The 14,110-nt window shown below is 39.4% G+C and overlaps 1 protein-coding gene across 1 annotated transcript in view; it reads right to left on the bottom strand.

Annotated features, from left to right (window-relative positions):
* Positions 1-14,110, bottom strand: part of LOC309515423 (macrophage mannose receptor 1-like) — a 39,631-nt gene that overhangs the window by 16,346 nt on the left and 9,175 nt on the right. Inside the window, exons 8-18 of the mRNA XM_082193194.1 lie at positions 13,665-13,822; positions 12,864-12,977; positions 9,020-9,135; positions 8,029-8,177; positions 6,894-7,093; positions 5,603-5,724; positions 3,182-3,260; positions 2,029-2,170; positions 1,574-1,609; positions 880-1,049; positions 60-127 (exon numbers count right to left, since the gene is read on the bottom strand). Coding sequence (XP_082049320.1) covers positions 60-127; positions 880-1,049; positions 1,574-1,609; positions 2,029-2,170; positions 3,182-3,260; positions 5,603-5,724; positions 6,894-7,093; positions 8,029-8,177; positions 9,020-9,135; positions 12,864-12,977; positions 13,665-13,822 — 1,354 coding nt within the window. The remainder of the gene's footprint in view (positions 1-59; positions 128-879; positions 1,050-1,573; positions 1,610-2,028; positions 2,171-3,181; positions 3,261-5,602; positions 5,725-6,893; positions 7,094-8,028; positions 8,178-9,019; positions 9,136-12,863; positions 12,978-13,664; positions 13,823-14,110) is intronic.

The raw sequence follows: 14,110 nt of genomic DNA, 5'->3' as shown, positions 1-14,110 counted from the left end.
ATTTACAATTTTGTTAAAAATCGGATTTCCACTTTTAATTTTTCTTCTTCTTTACTTACCCGAACTTTCTATCAAGACCCAATATTAAACCAATGTGAATGTTCTTGTAACTCCCATAAAGCTTGTTCTACAACATACAAAGGAATAATTAGAAGTAAATGAAACAATATAGTATTCAGATGCAGAGCAATGTAGGTTATTCCACAGGAAGTGCAGAATTCATAAATCAGGCAATACAGAAAGGTTTGTAATGATGAGCACAGCATCTGTGCTTTTTACAAACTTCATTAAAGGTTGCCAGTTAAGATAAATTAAAACATGCCAGCTAAAATTAAACTAAGCATGGAAGAAAATTTTGCATCATGTTGTAATATACTAATGTAGGGCTTCACTGATTTAAGCTGGTTTATTGAAGATTTTTGGTTCTATGTAAGAATTACAGTGCAACTCAATCAGGTTTCATGCCAGAATTCTACCCACTATTTCCCAGCTCACTCTTCCACTTAGTGAATTGCACTTTTTTGTTTTTTAACTGAGGAGAGGGAGGGGGAAAATTAAACAATGAATGTAAGAACCCTGAATGTCTGGAATCCTGATTACACAGAGACATTTTTCAGCACTCTTCTGTGCTCATGAGTAAAGCATGAATCTGTGATGATCAGTGGAGTGAGCGGATCATACATTCTTTTTTAAACTTGGAAAGCCTCACTTACCTGTTAGTGCCGGATGCTACAGGGAAAGTATATGGCCACAGAAAGTCAAAGTCCTTTAGGTTGCAATTTTCTACACACTTACTTGGAAGTAAAACCCATGAGGCTTACATCTCAGCAGACCCAGCTATATTTGATTAGGAAATCATATGTTCCAATTATTTCTTACATATTTCCACAAAAACTTTTGTTCGCTTTCTCTTTCAATGACTGCAAGATCTCCACCATGCTTCTTGCAGTATGCTCGAGCTCTTTCTGCAGATGCTGTTTCATTACTGAAATAGTACTCATTGCCCTCATACAAGATCCAGCCATTTTCAATTCTTTTGAATGAATATTCTGTAACAGAAGAAGTATTAATTTCATTTAAAATATTTCTTAACTATTCTGCATCAAAAGATTTCACAGTGGTATTCAGACATGTGAATAGCTTTAAATCTCCCAGCCAGCAATTCTCCAGTGTTTGAGGAAGGAATCTTTCAATCCATACCTGAAGATGCTAAGGACAGAACCTGTGGCTTTCTGCATGCAAAGGATCCAGTTGATTGTAGCCAATTTGAGGAGCGAGAAAGCCCAAGCCAGAGAGTATCTACCATGGGATCCTCATGACAGAACCGTCAGTGGCCAAAGAGAATCACTGGGGCTGCCTCTTCCCCACTTTCCATTAGATTACAAAAGACCTCTTTGTTCTGAGGGAAAGCAGAAACTGGGAAGCTGAGGCCAGGGAGCAAACATATCTTTGGCTCTTGACAGACCCCTCAATAGCCTGAAAGAGCTGTTAAGGCAGCTCCACCCCTGCTTCCCATGGTGCTGCTTAAGATAGACCTGTGTGAGCTGAGGAAAAGTGAAATCACCCAACATACCGAAATGATTGCTTGGCTCCGGTTTTAGTGACACACCTGAAAAACCAAACACATATTTATTATATCATAGTGAAATTTATTGTATTACATTATTTCATAGAAACAGGCGTTTGTAAAAATGAAAGTGTTATTTTTACATTTCCATGGCAAAATTAACAACCTAATGCAGAGGAACTATCAGCAAATACTGATATTCACCATGGTGTACATGGCTCAGGTTCCTTGTTCTAATTGAAATGGAGTACTTTACATCTCAGTATGAAAGCCAAGGATATTAACCCTGCAACAATCATTATGAAGGCTAAATGTGTTTCATATTTCTCATTTTTAACCTCTTCTCAAAAGGCAAAAGGTTAATAATCATGTTTTTAAAAAATCAGGTTTCAGCAGTGCAGCAGATGAAGGCCCTGTTGGCTTTGTTTAATGAACCTGTTGTAAATGAAGAGGAATCTTACCTCTCTTTATTTGGCAAATCCAATTCAGAAAATGCTCACACCAGGAAGGTTTCCACCACGAATAAAACGAAGCCACTCCTCTGCATCCCATGTCTTTATCTCTTAAAACTTGATAGAGAAAGCTTCTCTCTTCGTAGTTTAGCTACAGTAGGAATAAAGTTTTCTTACTCATTTTCTTTCTAAGAATCATCAAGGGTAACATATAGAAAAGGAGAGACTTACAGCGGCAGTTTTTGAATGACTTGTACACTAAGGTTACCAGACGTCCCCATTTCCTGGGGACAGTCCCTGGATTTACAAATCAGTCCTCATACAAAATCCATTGAAGTTGAAAAGTGTCCCCAGATTCATTGAAAAAAAATCTGGTAACCTTACTGTACACACATATGCATGTATATACGTAGAGAGAGATGGGCTGTCATTTTCACATTAATACTGTGTGTGTGTGTTACAGGTGTAAGCTTCTGCAACTTATTCAGATGCCTGGCCATGTCATCTGGGCTAGAGGGGAGCAGATGTATCACCTGGTCAGTCCACAGCATCATGGTAATGGAAACGCGTAGATTTAAGGAGATGGTAAAAAGCAAATGCATTTTTTTCTGGTTATCTTATCACTCTACTTTTTTAAAAAGATGAAATAATTTGCATCTGGGTTGTTGTTGTTTTTACTTTAAGTTGTTCTAATTATTTTAGTTGAAATGATTGCTTTCCCAAACCAGGTTTGCCTCAGGTAGTGCAGCCACAGCAGAACCAGGGAAGGAATGCAGCAGCCACAATCTCTGTTTGCCCTAAGCCATAGCTTGGCTTTGCGTTATATGCAAAGTGGATAGTTAGTCTGTGTTCTCATGTTTTTCCTTTAAAAAAATAAATAAATTAAATGTTCCTTACACACACACACCCAACTGAGCAAGCAATAACTTCAAGCAACTGTGCAGTAATCGCCATAAGTGTTGGGTCCAAAAATTAGATTACCCTTCACATTTATAAATACTTTAATGCTGGACACTTCAATAACTAAACTTTTAAAGTATTGTTATGGTCTCAATCAAAGTTCACTATGAGAACAAGAGAACAAGAGGCTTGAATACTAAGATTATAAATGAATTTGCAAATAATTTTACCAACAATGCATTAGTATTCATCATTTACTTACAGGAGTTCCATCACTCCAAGTAAATCCTTTATCGGGCTCCAACTCACTTAAACCAATCCAATAATAGTCTGCAGAAGACCTAAAATATATAAAAAAATATTGTAAGCAGAGAGTTGATTTCAAGAGTTTTAAAATTTACAATATAATTACTACTCTGATGATCACCTTAGATGAGCCATTTGGAGCAGGAACTCTGTGTGTGTGTGTGTTCAGATTACACGTGGTCATTTCTTACGCATGCTTGCATTACATGCTAAGTCATTGGATATTTACAGGTGACTGTATTATAAACTAGGACATGAGTAAGCAAACTAAGGCCCGGGGGCCGGATCCGGCCCAATCACCTTCTAAATCCAGCTTGCGGATGGTCCTGGAATCAGTGTGTTTTACATGAGTAGAATGTGTCCTTTTACTTAAAATGCATCTCTGGGTTATTTGTGGAGCATAGGAATTCGTTCATCTTTTTTCCTTCAAAATATAGTCTGGCCCCCCACAAGGTCTGAGGGACCGTGGACCAGCCCCCTGCTGAAAAAGTTTGCTGACCCCTGAACTAGGAGTTCCCAATGCAGTCCATGGGCACATTTAGAAATCTTATAAAACTATCATGGGCACCACACCAAAATGGGGCCATAACAAGTGATGATGGATAAACAAGTTTCTGAAGAAACTGAGTATGAGGCAGAGGTTTGATCTGAACCCAAACAATCAAAACCCATATCATAACAAAACACCTATTTCACAGAAGTCAAACTGGTGATTCTTAGAGAGAAGTAACCTACCAGCCAATCCATAGAGGGCAAGCCTAAGACATATTGCTGCCTGATGCGTTCCTGCCCTGGTCCCAGGAAACATCCCCAAATGTGTGCACGTATACACATTCTGCCCTAGGATCATCATTCAGACTTTCATAAACATAAACTTTTCTCCCCCAGGATTGTCACGCAGACATGGACCCCACACAAATCTCATCAGTTTTCTCACACACTCAAATAGTCAGCCAGAGTAGTGTGTGCTATGGTTGCAAGGTCTGTGAAATTCCTTGTTGTTAAAGGTAATAATGACACAGGATTAATACACTGATATGTACCGGTAACTATGATATTTTTGTTATATGTATGTTTGTGGCACAACGCTTCCTTTTATTTTGAAAGAAATGTGGTGTCAATTAAAGCCCATACACCATTCTTGTAGGTGTATGCACTTTCCTCTGTATAGAATGGACCTTTATTCTTTGCAACTGTATTGTTTTACTTAAAAAGTCTCTCTCTCTCTCTCTCTCTCTCTCGCAAATGGTTTCATACTTAATGCTATCACTCAGTTGTTTTATATTTTGGGCATTCTTGGGGAACATTTCACCACAAAACCAAACTGACATGGTACTTAATAGATAAATAAATGATTGTGCATCCATTAAAACTTATCTCAGGGATAGCCAAAGTGATCCAAACTCTCAGTGTTGGAGTACAGTTTTCATCATCCATGAGTAGTGACCAGATTGATTGGGACTGATGGAAGTTGGAGTACAACAACCTCTGGAGGACAAGTTATGCTTGACTTAACCCTTTCCCTGCTACTGCTTCTATGTTGCAATACATCACCAAGTGATGTATTTGTTTCTTTTAGTTCCGTTTAACAGTGTTATTACTCTAATATTTTATGTGGTTTTTATTTTATTTTTTAAGAAGTGGCTCTCTGTGCTCACCAAGTATATAAAAAACAATTAAATTTTCCCTTTTGCTATGCATGCAAGCAAAATGTGCCTTTAAAAAGTCACAATTTAAAGTGCTAATAACCAAGGTTGAACTGATGTGCTCCAATCCCAAAACCAGCTGGACTGTACATGGGTAGCAAAATTGTGATACATGTTGCAATTTGGGGGTAGGACAGTTGTGTTCCTTCTGGGTTCAAGCAGCTGGGAGTTACCTCTTTTATTTCCCAGAAATTCCCTGCTCCTCAGAAAAGAGAAAACTATGTGATAATGTAGTGTTATTTTGAGGAGGGCGTCTAGAAAACAAAAATGGCCATTGCCAGCTGTTGGTCATTGCAATGTGTTTGCAAAAGATGGTGGGATAAAGGAAAACTGGGAGGTGCCAGTCTCAGCTCCTCCTTTCAGGAAAGCACAGCAAGCAAGAGAGAGGGATGACACTGTTGCTGTGACCTCCACTTCTGCCAGTTTGGATTAATTCCTCTGTTTGCAATAAATGACAATTTCTAGTGATGCCTCGGGTACCATGTGGTTTTGTGCCATGGCTGAAGTGTGTGATGCAGCAGGATTCAGAGTGTTAACTTTAAAAGAGAAATAGGTTTTGGTATGTGTATTGGTTTGGGAAGTGTGAACTGGAAAGCTGATATTAAAATGCCATTAAACCAGAAGAGTTTTTGATTCTGAGACAATGAGGATTAACATTATATGAAACTCACAACTCTGATAGCATTTTCTGTTCTTCTTCACTATGAACAGAAACGAGGTCTCCTCCAATTGCTCTACAGAAATCTCGTGCTTCAAGCCAAGATTTCTTGCTCTCTTTCTCTTTTTTATAGGCCTAAAGGCATAAAAATATAGTTAAACATAAGTAATATTAATCTGTTTTAAATCTATAATGTTCCCTCTCCCTGAATATTGGTAATTCCCTTCTTTATTTCCTAACCAAGGTTCATATCCTGATACTCTTTTCTATTGGTTCTCCAACTTCATATTATACATCTGATTTGACTACTTTTGCTTCTGAGCAATAACCAGTTCCAGCACCCATGTTTTTATCCCAACACAGCTGTAAACATTTTATATTGTCCACCCTATTCCTGTCACTGTAATCCATTTTTACTTATTCAAACTTTAAATTGTTGAAACCCACCCTGGGACCTATTGGTGAAGAGTGGATAGCTGTAGTAGTAATAGTAGTAATACCAATTCAGTTAAAAGGTTTTTCTTGCCCTTTTCTTTGACAAATCACAAATTACTTCCCCCAAGTCAATTTCTTTGGCAAGGTCACATTTGGTAGAAAAAAAGTATGATGAGTGCCAGTTTTCGGAATATTTTTTTGCTACTGTCACTGGCAGGGTGCAAAAAATCTGGATCGCTATTAAAATTAGATGCATTGTGTTTTGTTTTTGCTGTAAATCTCATTTAATAAGATAAGTGAGGATATCTAAAACTCTTTCTAAAAAGTAAATTGAAGGATTTTTCCTCCCAGAACCAATGTTACACAAGGTGAACTATCTGAAAGATCTGGTGGATACTTGTGAGGCAGCCATTTAGAATCTTATTTCAGTTCCTTAGGCTCCAGAGTCACATATTTTAGGACTCAGCCAAATATGAAATGAATATTCTTGGTTGTTTTGAACCTGTGTTTGAATTCATAGATGACAAAGATACATAGAAAACATTCCCTCTGGACACACTCTCCGTAAATATAATAAACCATGATCTATAGTTGAGAGCCAAAAATCCATTCTGATCTACCTCTAACCTCCCTAATGAGCTACATTCTGCCCACTCCTCCACTAAAATATAAAAAGTCTGTACTTCAAATAAACTAGTTCAAAATATTAAAGTAAAACTCCACAATAAAGAGAGTCACAAAAAACCTGCATTGAACATTGACTTTAAAACTAAAACCACACCCTCAAATATCTCAAATGGTTTACTGATAGAGAAGAGCCGTTTCTGCCTTGCCTCTCTATTTAAGCAGACAAGAACTGGTATGCCTACCTTGAAGCACACATTTCTAGTACTGCTTGAACGCCATCCTTCTGGGCATGGAGGTGGAAGACTTGGTGTGGGGGCAGGAGTTGTTGTTACACCTTCTGCCCATTGTTTGCAGATGAAGGCTGCCTTCTCATCACAGTTCACAACATCCCACAAGCCAGCTGCAGTTCCAGTTCTCATGGCAACACAGCCAAGATGTTGCCCTTTTGGGGACACAAGACAAGAGCCAATTCAATTGAATTTCTATTCATATGTGTAAAACAACTACTACTACTACTACTACTACTATTACTATTACTACTACTACTGCTGCTACTAACAACAACAACAACAACATTGATGTAGAAGCCTTTTGTGAAATATTGTTCCAATTAGGCTTCAGGAAGTACTTAACACACAGCTGCCCAATGCAGGTTAATTCTGCGTCCAGGGCAGCAGTCTACCATCTCCACTTGTTATGCCTGCTGACACCCTGTCTGCCTTCGCCCTGTCTCACCAGAGTGGTGCATGCTCTGGTTATCTCCTGCCTGGACTACTCCAATGTGCTTTACTTGGGGCTACCTTTGAAGGCAACTCATAAACTACAGCTAACTCAGAATGTGGCGGCTAGATTGGTGACTGGGAGCAGTGGCTGGGACCATATAACACTGGTCCCAAAGGATCTGCATTGGCTCCCAATACATTTCCAAGCACAATTCAAAGTGTTGGTGCTGACCTTTAAAGCCCTAAACGGCTTCAGCCCTGTATATCTGAAGGAGTAGCTCTACTCCCATTGTTCAGCCTGGACACTGAGATCAGCTCTGAGGTTCTTCTGGTAGATCCCCCACTGCAAGAATTGAAGTTACAGGGAACCAGGCAGAAGACCTCACTAGTGACATCTGCCCTGTGGAACACACTCCCATCAGATGTTAAGGAAATAAATAACTATATGACTTTTAGAAGGCAGCCCTGTACAGGGAAGTTTATAACCGTTCATGTTTAATTGTGTTTTTGATATTTTGTTGGGAGCTGTCCAGAGTGGCTGGGGCAACACAGTCAGATAGGTGGCATATAAATATTGTTGTTGTTGTTGTTGTTAATGACAATGTAGAAGCCCCTTGTAAAATATTACTCCAGTTAGGCTTCAGGAAGTACCTACCAGGCATTGCTGAATTCCAGTGGGTAAACAGAACACCATCTCCATTGGTCCAGTTAAATGTCCCTGGTTGCTGTATGCCTGAAAGGCCAATCCAGAAATATTTTTCAGAACGAAGCCCAACTAGACTAGTCAGGTAGGCCTGTTCATATCTGTGGAGAAAAATGAGTAATAAATGCATTAAAAGTGGGTGCTTCTTCTTTTTTTAAGAAAAAGTTAATTTTCAGGACATACTGGAGTTGGCCACTCTGTACATCAAAGCAGAAGTGAGTTCAACAGCTATAAATCCAAAGTGTCAGACTCCACTACAGAATCATTGTGGCTGGTGATACCTGTAATTTATATGAAAAATATGCTTTTGTCCTGCTGATCAAAATGCTGAAGGAGATCTTCAGATGCAGGAGATCAGAAGGAGATCACATGCAGAAGGTAGCTGTATACTTAGTTAACTTCAGCTACCTTCGCATAAATTGGATGCATGTGTGTTCAAATCACAACATAGAGGTAAATGTTCTAAATGCCTTATGTGGCTGTGCTGCCTGACCCAGAGAGGCTGTGTAAAGCATACACAACTCAAGAATTCTGGGAACTGTGGTTTACCCCTCACAGAGCTATAATTCAAAGTACCCTTAATAAACTACAGTTCTCATGATTCTTTTTTCCGGGGTGTGCGCGTCAAATGTATGGTGTGTAGACAGCTTTAGTCTTATGTGGTGCCTAGGTGGGCCTGTTGCAAGAGTGTCATTGAACCAGTTGGGTATATAGACCATAGTATTTTCAAAGAAAAGGGTAAAAACACACACATGCCCTAAGCTTTCAGGTCCACTGTCACAAAGCAACACATCTACATATTGCATGTATCAGCACAATCCATACTGATTATTTCTCTGCTAGTAATCTTAGAATATTCAGAAATAAACCAATTTTGCATTTCATCAATATTAAAAACACTTCTATTTGTTCCTTTCTTCTGGAAGGAAAATCTTTTTAATACCTGTTTTCCACAGAAGTCAGAGATCCCTTATTTGTTTCGCATAATTTCTTTGCTTCTGAAAATGTTACAGATGTTTGTCCAGTTAAATAACAATAGACACCGTGCCTTTTCCAACCCTGTCAATATAAAAGAAACAACAACCACTTATTATTGCAGTATTAGGTTGGAGACACTGAGGTTTTTAAAATAATTTTATTTTCTCATTTTACAAATATTATAACAAAGATAAATTTACATAAGCAATTTAAAAAACCAAATCTCAATATCGTCCCCCTCCCCACTTTCTGTGGTTACTTATATTATCTATTTTACCACTACATATCCAATTCAAATCTATTTACTAGTTATCCTTTATATTCTATTTAGTTTATTCTCACTGCACATTTTTATGTCAGTTCTGCTAATGATTTAAGATGAGGATTTCTTTTATGTACTACCCCTCCTTTGTGAACACAGAACCCTCCTTCCAACTCTGCAGTCAGCAACATTGTGAACAATTCTCTATTTAACAACAACAACAATGTGGAATATTGAATTTATTTTATTATTATGTTTATTACCACTTCCAATCAATAACAGCATTAGAATCATATCTAAGTATAGGATATTTTTTTTGGTAATTTTGCCTAATTAGAAAAATACACCCTTCCAATTTTTTTGAGCTATAGGGCAATCCCACCACATGAAGCATGAAGTATCAATCCTCTTTCACTGCATCTCCTCCAGCATAGCAGTGAAGTTCCTTTTATAACATCCGATAGTTTAACAGGTGTCCAGTACCACCCGAATATTATCTTTAAAGTAACTTACTGAAAACACACTGGAATTGAGAGACTGAGTTTATTTTAGTGACACTGCTGAAAGTTTATTAAAACGGGAATCTTTGTCCAGCTTGAGGTACCACCGAAATTGCATAGAGTATGCCCCAGATAGTGTGGTTGCTGACCTTGAGCCAGACATACTGGAGAGTGAAGTCAAATGGGCCTTAGAAAGCACTGCTAATAACAAGGCCAGTGGAAGTGATGGTATTCCAGCTGAACTATTTAAAATTTTAAAAGATGATGCTGTTAAGGTGCTACACTCAATATGCCAGCAAGTTTGGAAAACTCAGCAGTGGCCAGAGGATTGGAGAAGATCAGTCTACATCCCAATCCCAAAGAAGGGCAGTGCCAAAGAATGCTCCAACTACGGCACAATTGCACTCATTTCACACGCTAGCAAGGTTATGCTTAAAATTCTACAAGGCAGGCTTAAGCAGTATGTGGACCGAGAACTCCCAGAAGTGCAAACTGGATTTCGAAGGGGCAGAGGAACCAGAGACCAAATTGCAAACATGTGCTGGATTATGGAGAAAGCTAGAGAGTTCCAGAAAGACATCTACTTCTGCTTCATTGACTATGCAAAAGCCTTTGTGTTGACCACAGCAAACTATGGCAAGTTCTTAAAGAAATGAGAGTGCCTGATCATCTCATCTGTCTCCTGAGAAATCTCTATGTGGGACAAGAAGCTACAGTTAGAACTGGATATGGAACAACTGATTGGTTCAAAATTGGGAAAGGAGTACAGCAAGGCTGTATATTGTCTCCCTGCTTATTTAACTTATATGCAGAATTAATCATGTGAAAGGCTGGGCTGGATGAATCCCAAGCCGGAATTAAGATCGCGGGAAGAAATATCAACAACCTCAGATATGCAGATGACACAACCTTGATGGCGGAAAGTGAGGAGGAATTAAAGAACCTTTTAATGAGGGTGAAAAGGGAGAGCGTAAAATATGGTCTGAAGCTCAACATCAAAAAAATGAAGATCATGGCCACTGGTCCCATCACCTCCTGGCAAATAGATGGGGAAGAAATGGAGGCAGTGAGAGATTTTACTTTCTTGGGCTCCATGATCACTGCAGATGGTGACAGCAGTCACGAAATTGAAAGACGCCTGCTCCTTGGGAGAAAGGCGATGGCAAACCTAGACAGCATTTTAAAAAGCAGAGACATCACCTTGCCAACAAAGGTCCATATAGTTAAAGCCATGGTTTTCCCAGTAGTAATGTATGGAAGTGAGAGCTGGACCATAAAGAAGGCTGATCGCCGAAGAATTGATGCTTTTGAATTATGGTGCTGGAGGAGACTCTTGAGAGTCCCATGGACTGCAAGAAGATCAAACACATCCATTCTTAAGGAAATTAGCCCTGGGTGCTCACTGGAAGGACAGATCATGAAGCTGAGGCTCCAATACTTTGGCCACTTCATGAGAAGAGAAGACTCCCTGGAAAAGACCATGATGTTGGGAAAGATTGAGGGCACAAGGAGAAGGGGACGACAGAGGATGAGATGGTTGGACAGTGTTCTCGAAGCTACAAACTTGAGTCTGACCAAACTGCGGGAGACAGTGGAAGACAGAAGTGCCTGGCGTGCTCTGGTCCATGGGGTCACGAAGAGTCGGACACGACTAAATGACTAAACAACAACAGAAATTAATACATTGGCCATTTCATACAGTCATAGAATTGTAGAGTTGAAAAGGGACCATGAGGGTCATCTAGACCAGCTCCCTGCAATACAGGAATATTTTGCCCAACGTGGCGCATGAACCCATGACCCTGAGATTAAGAGTCTAATGCTCTACCAACTGAGCTGAGCCCAGGCAATTGATACAAGAGTCTAGAGCTGATTTTAGGGAAACATCTGGTAGAAATCCAAATGATGAGTGTGACTTTTACAAACTGTTTCTGGAGCTGAACATATGAAGCTGTCTGCAACAGTCAGATAGTTGGTTCATCTCCTTCAGTATGGCAGAAGGTTTCCAGGAGTGTTGTACAAAATCCTCTTGAAATGTCAAGAGTTGATTCTGAGGCCTGCAGCATGTGCTCTGCCCCTGAGTTGCATCACAAGCAGTTGTGCCCATCACTATTTTGAAAATTGCAGTTGGGTGAAACCAAAAATTTAAAATAGAGCAATAACTAGAGAGTGAAATAAAACTGAAATATTTAAAAAGTATGAAGCAGTGAATCGATGTTAAGGACCTTCAATGCACCCATAACATCTCCAAGACATACACACAATCTTCACATGCCCCATATCTTTCTCTGAACCAGGAAATGCTTCATGCTGTCAAATGCATGCAGACCATTATCTGAATGAAATGAAGGAATTGCACTGCCCCTATAAGCAAATACTCCCATAAGCACCTCCACCATATTTTGATTACTAGCTATGATCCATAAGAAGTGATTCCAAGTGATTACTATTCACACTTGATGCCTTGGAGACTAAGACAGTTATATGGGAATATTTCCTGTTGTTGGCAGTGGAAGCAGGGTATCCTGCATATATGTAGTGGATCTGTTCTCAAGTTTAAACATTCTGGAAACAAATTATTAAAAAATAGAAGAAATAGTTGATGTAGTAGCTGTTTTAGATCCATTAGATACATTTTTTTAATGTAAGATCAGCAAAAAAGGGGGCTCTTCCCTACTAATAGGCACAAGGGTATAATTACCCTATTTTTTGGGGGGGGGGAGAAGCAGTAACTCTATTGATTAGAAACTCTATTGAAACTTTATCCAAATTGATATTGTCTTTCAGTCTTTGATAAAGCAGCCTTCCTGCGGTCAGCAGTAAAAAGGAAAAGAAGCAAAGAAAGCTGACCCATGGTGTAGTTGCTGAAGAGGCTTGAGTGGTGATAGGAAGGGTACGAAATTGGAGGGGAGTGGGAAGATAAATTTTACATCTTCCCTCAAGGCTAGAGGTACCTCTGTATTAATGGACAGCTTTAAGAAGAGAAATAGTTGGTGTCTATGCATATTTCACTTTTTAAATCACTACACAGTTTACTTTAGACTTACTTTCTGGCAATTTGGATCAGCAACTTCAGGTTCTCCAGGAAGAGATGCCAAAGGTTGTCTTTTACAGATGTAACCAAGTTCCATTTCACAGAAATAATCTGCCCAGTACCCATTCTAGAGATGGGAATGTGAAGAAATACAAATATTAGTAAAGAGGGGTCCACTGGCTTTCTCATTTTCTTCCTGCTTGATGTCTTTGTGTCAATGCAAAGCTTTCCATTTTTGCATGAGTTGGACAACTTCACGAAATTCCTATTACATTTGAATTTCACTGAAATCTTCAGCTGAAACTAATGAAGTATTCAGCTTGAGGATCTGATACTTCTGCTGATGATGATTAGGACATTGAGTTGGCATGATGGCAGAGAGAGCAGTGCAGAAAGGAGGAAGCAGTGGCCAGCCAGCTGGCCTGGTAATCTGTTTCCAGTACTGCCATTGTAAACCAGCCTGTGATCCTCAGATGAAGGACAGTATAGAAATTTAAGAAGAATTGGTCCCACTTGGCTGGAGAAAATTCAAGGGATTAGTGAAGGTAAGTGTGTGGTGAGGAAGTTGGTGAGGTGTGGGCATTTGGGGGCAAGGTCTAGGAGATCATGGGGCTGGCAAGTGAAGCCAAACAGAGCTTCAATTCCTAGGGCAGCCTAGAAAGAGGGAATGATTGTTAAACCATTCTGGGAATTTTAACTTTCAATGTGCCAGATTGGCCCTCAATCCATTTATTCAGTCTTTTGTGTAATGGGCTGAATAAATGTATTGAGGACCAAAGGAAATACATCTCTCTTATAGGAGTCATATTTTTACCTCCCCACTCATGATGACACATTCATTTTGCACATCATTTATTTGTTGTGGTTTTCCTTTCTGCCACTTGGTGAATGTCACGGTAGAAGCATCACTCCATTCATAATACATCTGAATCTTCTGGTCATTCAGTCCTATCCACAGAAGATCTGTTGGTTCTAAGAACATAAAGCCGTCTTATTTATTTGCCCCCAGTCCAGAGTGCCTAGGATCCTACTGCACACAGCTCTATGGTGCATAGATTTGGAAATGGGAGACCATTTTGAACTGTAGCTCAGTTTGACATGTGCAGCTAGTTACATAAAGATTAATGGAATGCTGAACTACAAATGAGTAGCGCCTAATTGACCAGCATTCGCCAAGCTGCTGCTCTGCAAATATTTTGAGCTGTAACTGTAATCATCCCTGACCATTGGTGATATTGACTGAGGTTGATGGAAGTGCAC

This window comes from Podarcis vaucheri (genome assembly GCF_965113315.1).
Source record: "Podarcis vaucheri genome assembly, chromosome: 12".
NCBI lineage: Eukaryota > Metazoa > Chordata > Lepidosauria > Squamata > Lacertidae > Podarcis > Podarcis vaucheri.
This window is presented reverse-complemented; position numbering and strand designations above follow the sequence as displayed.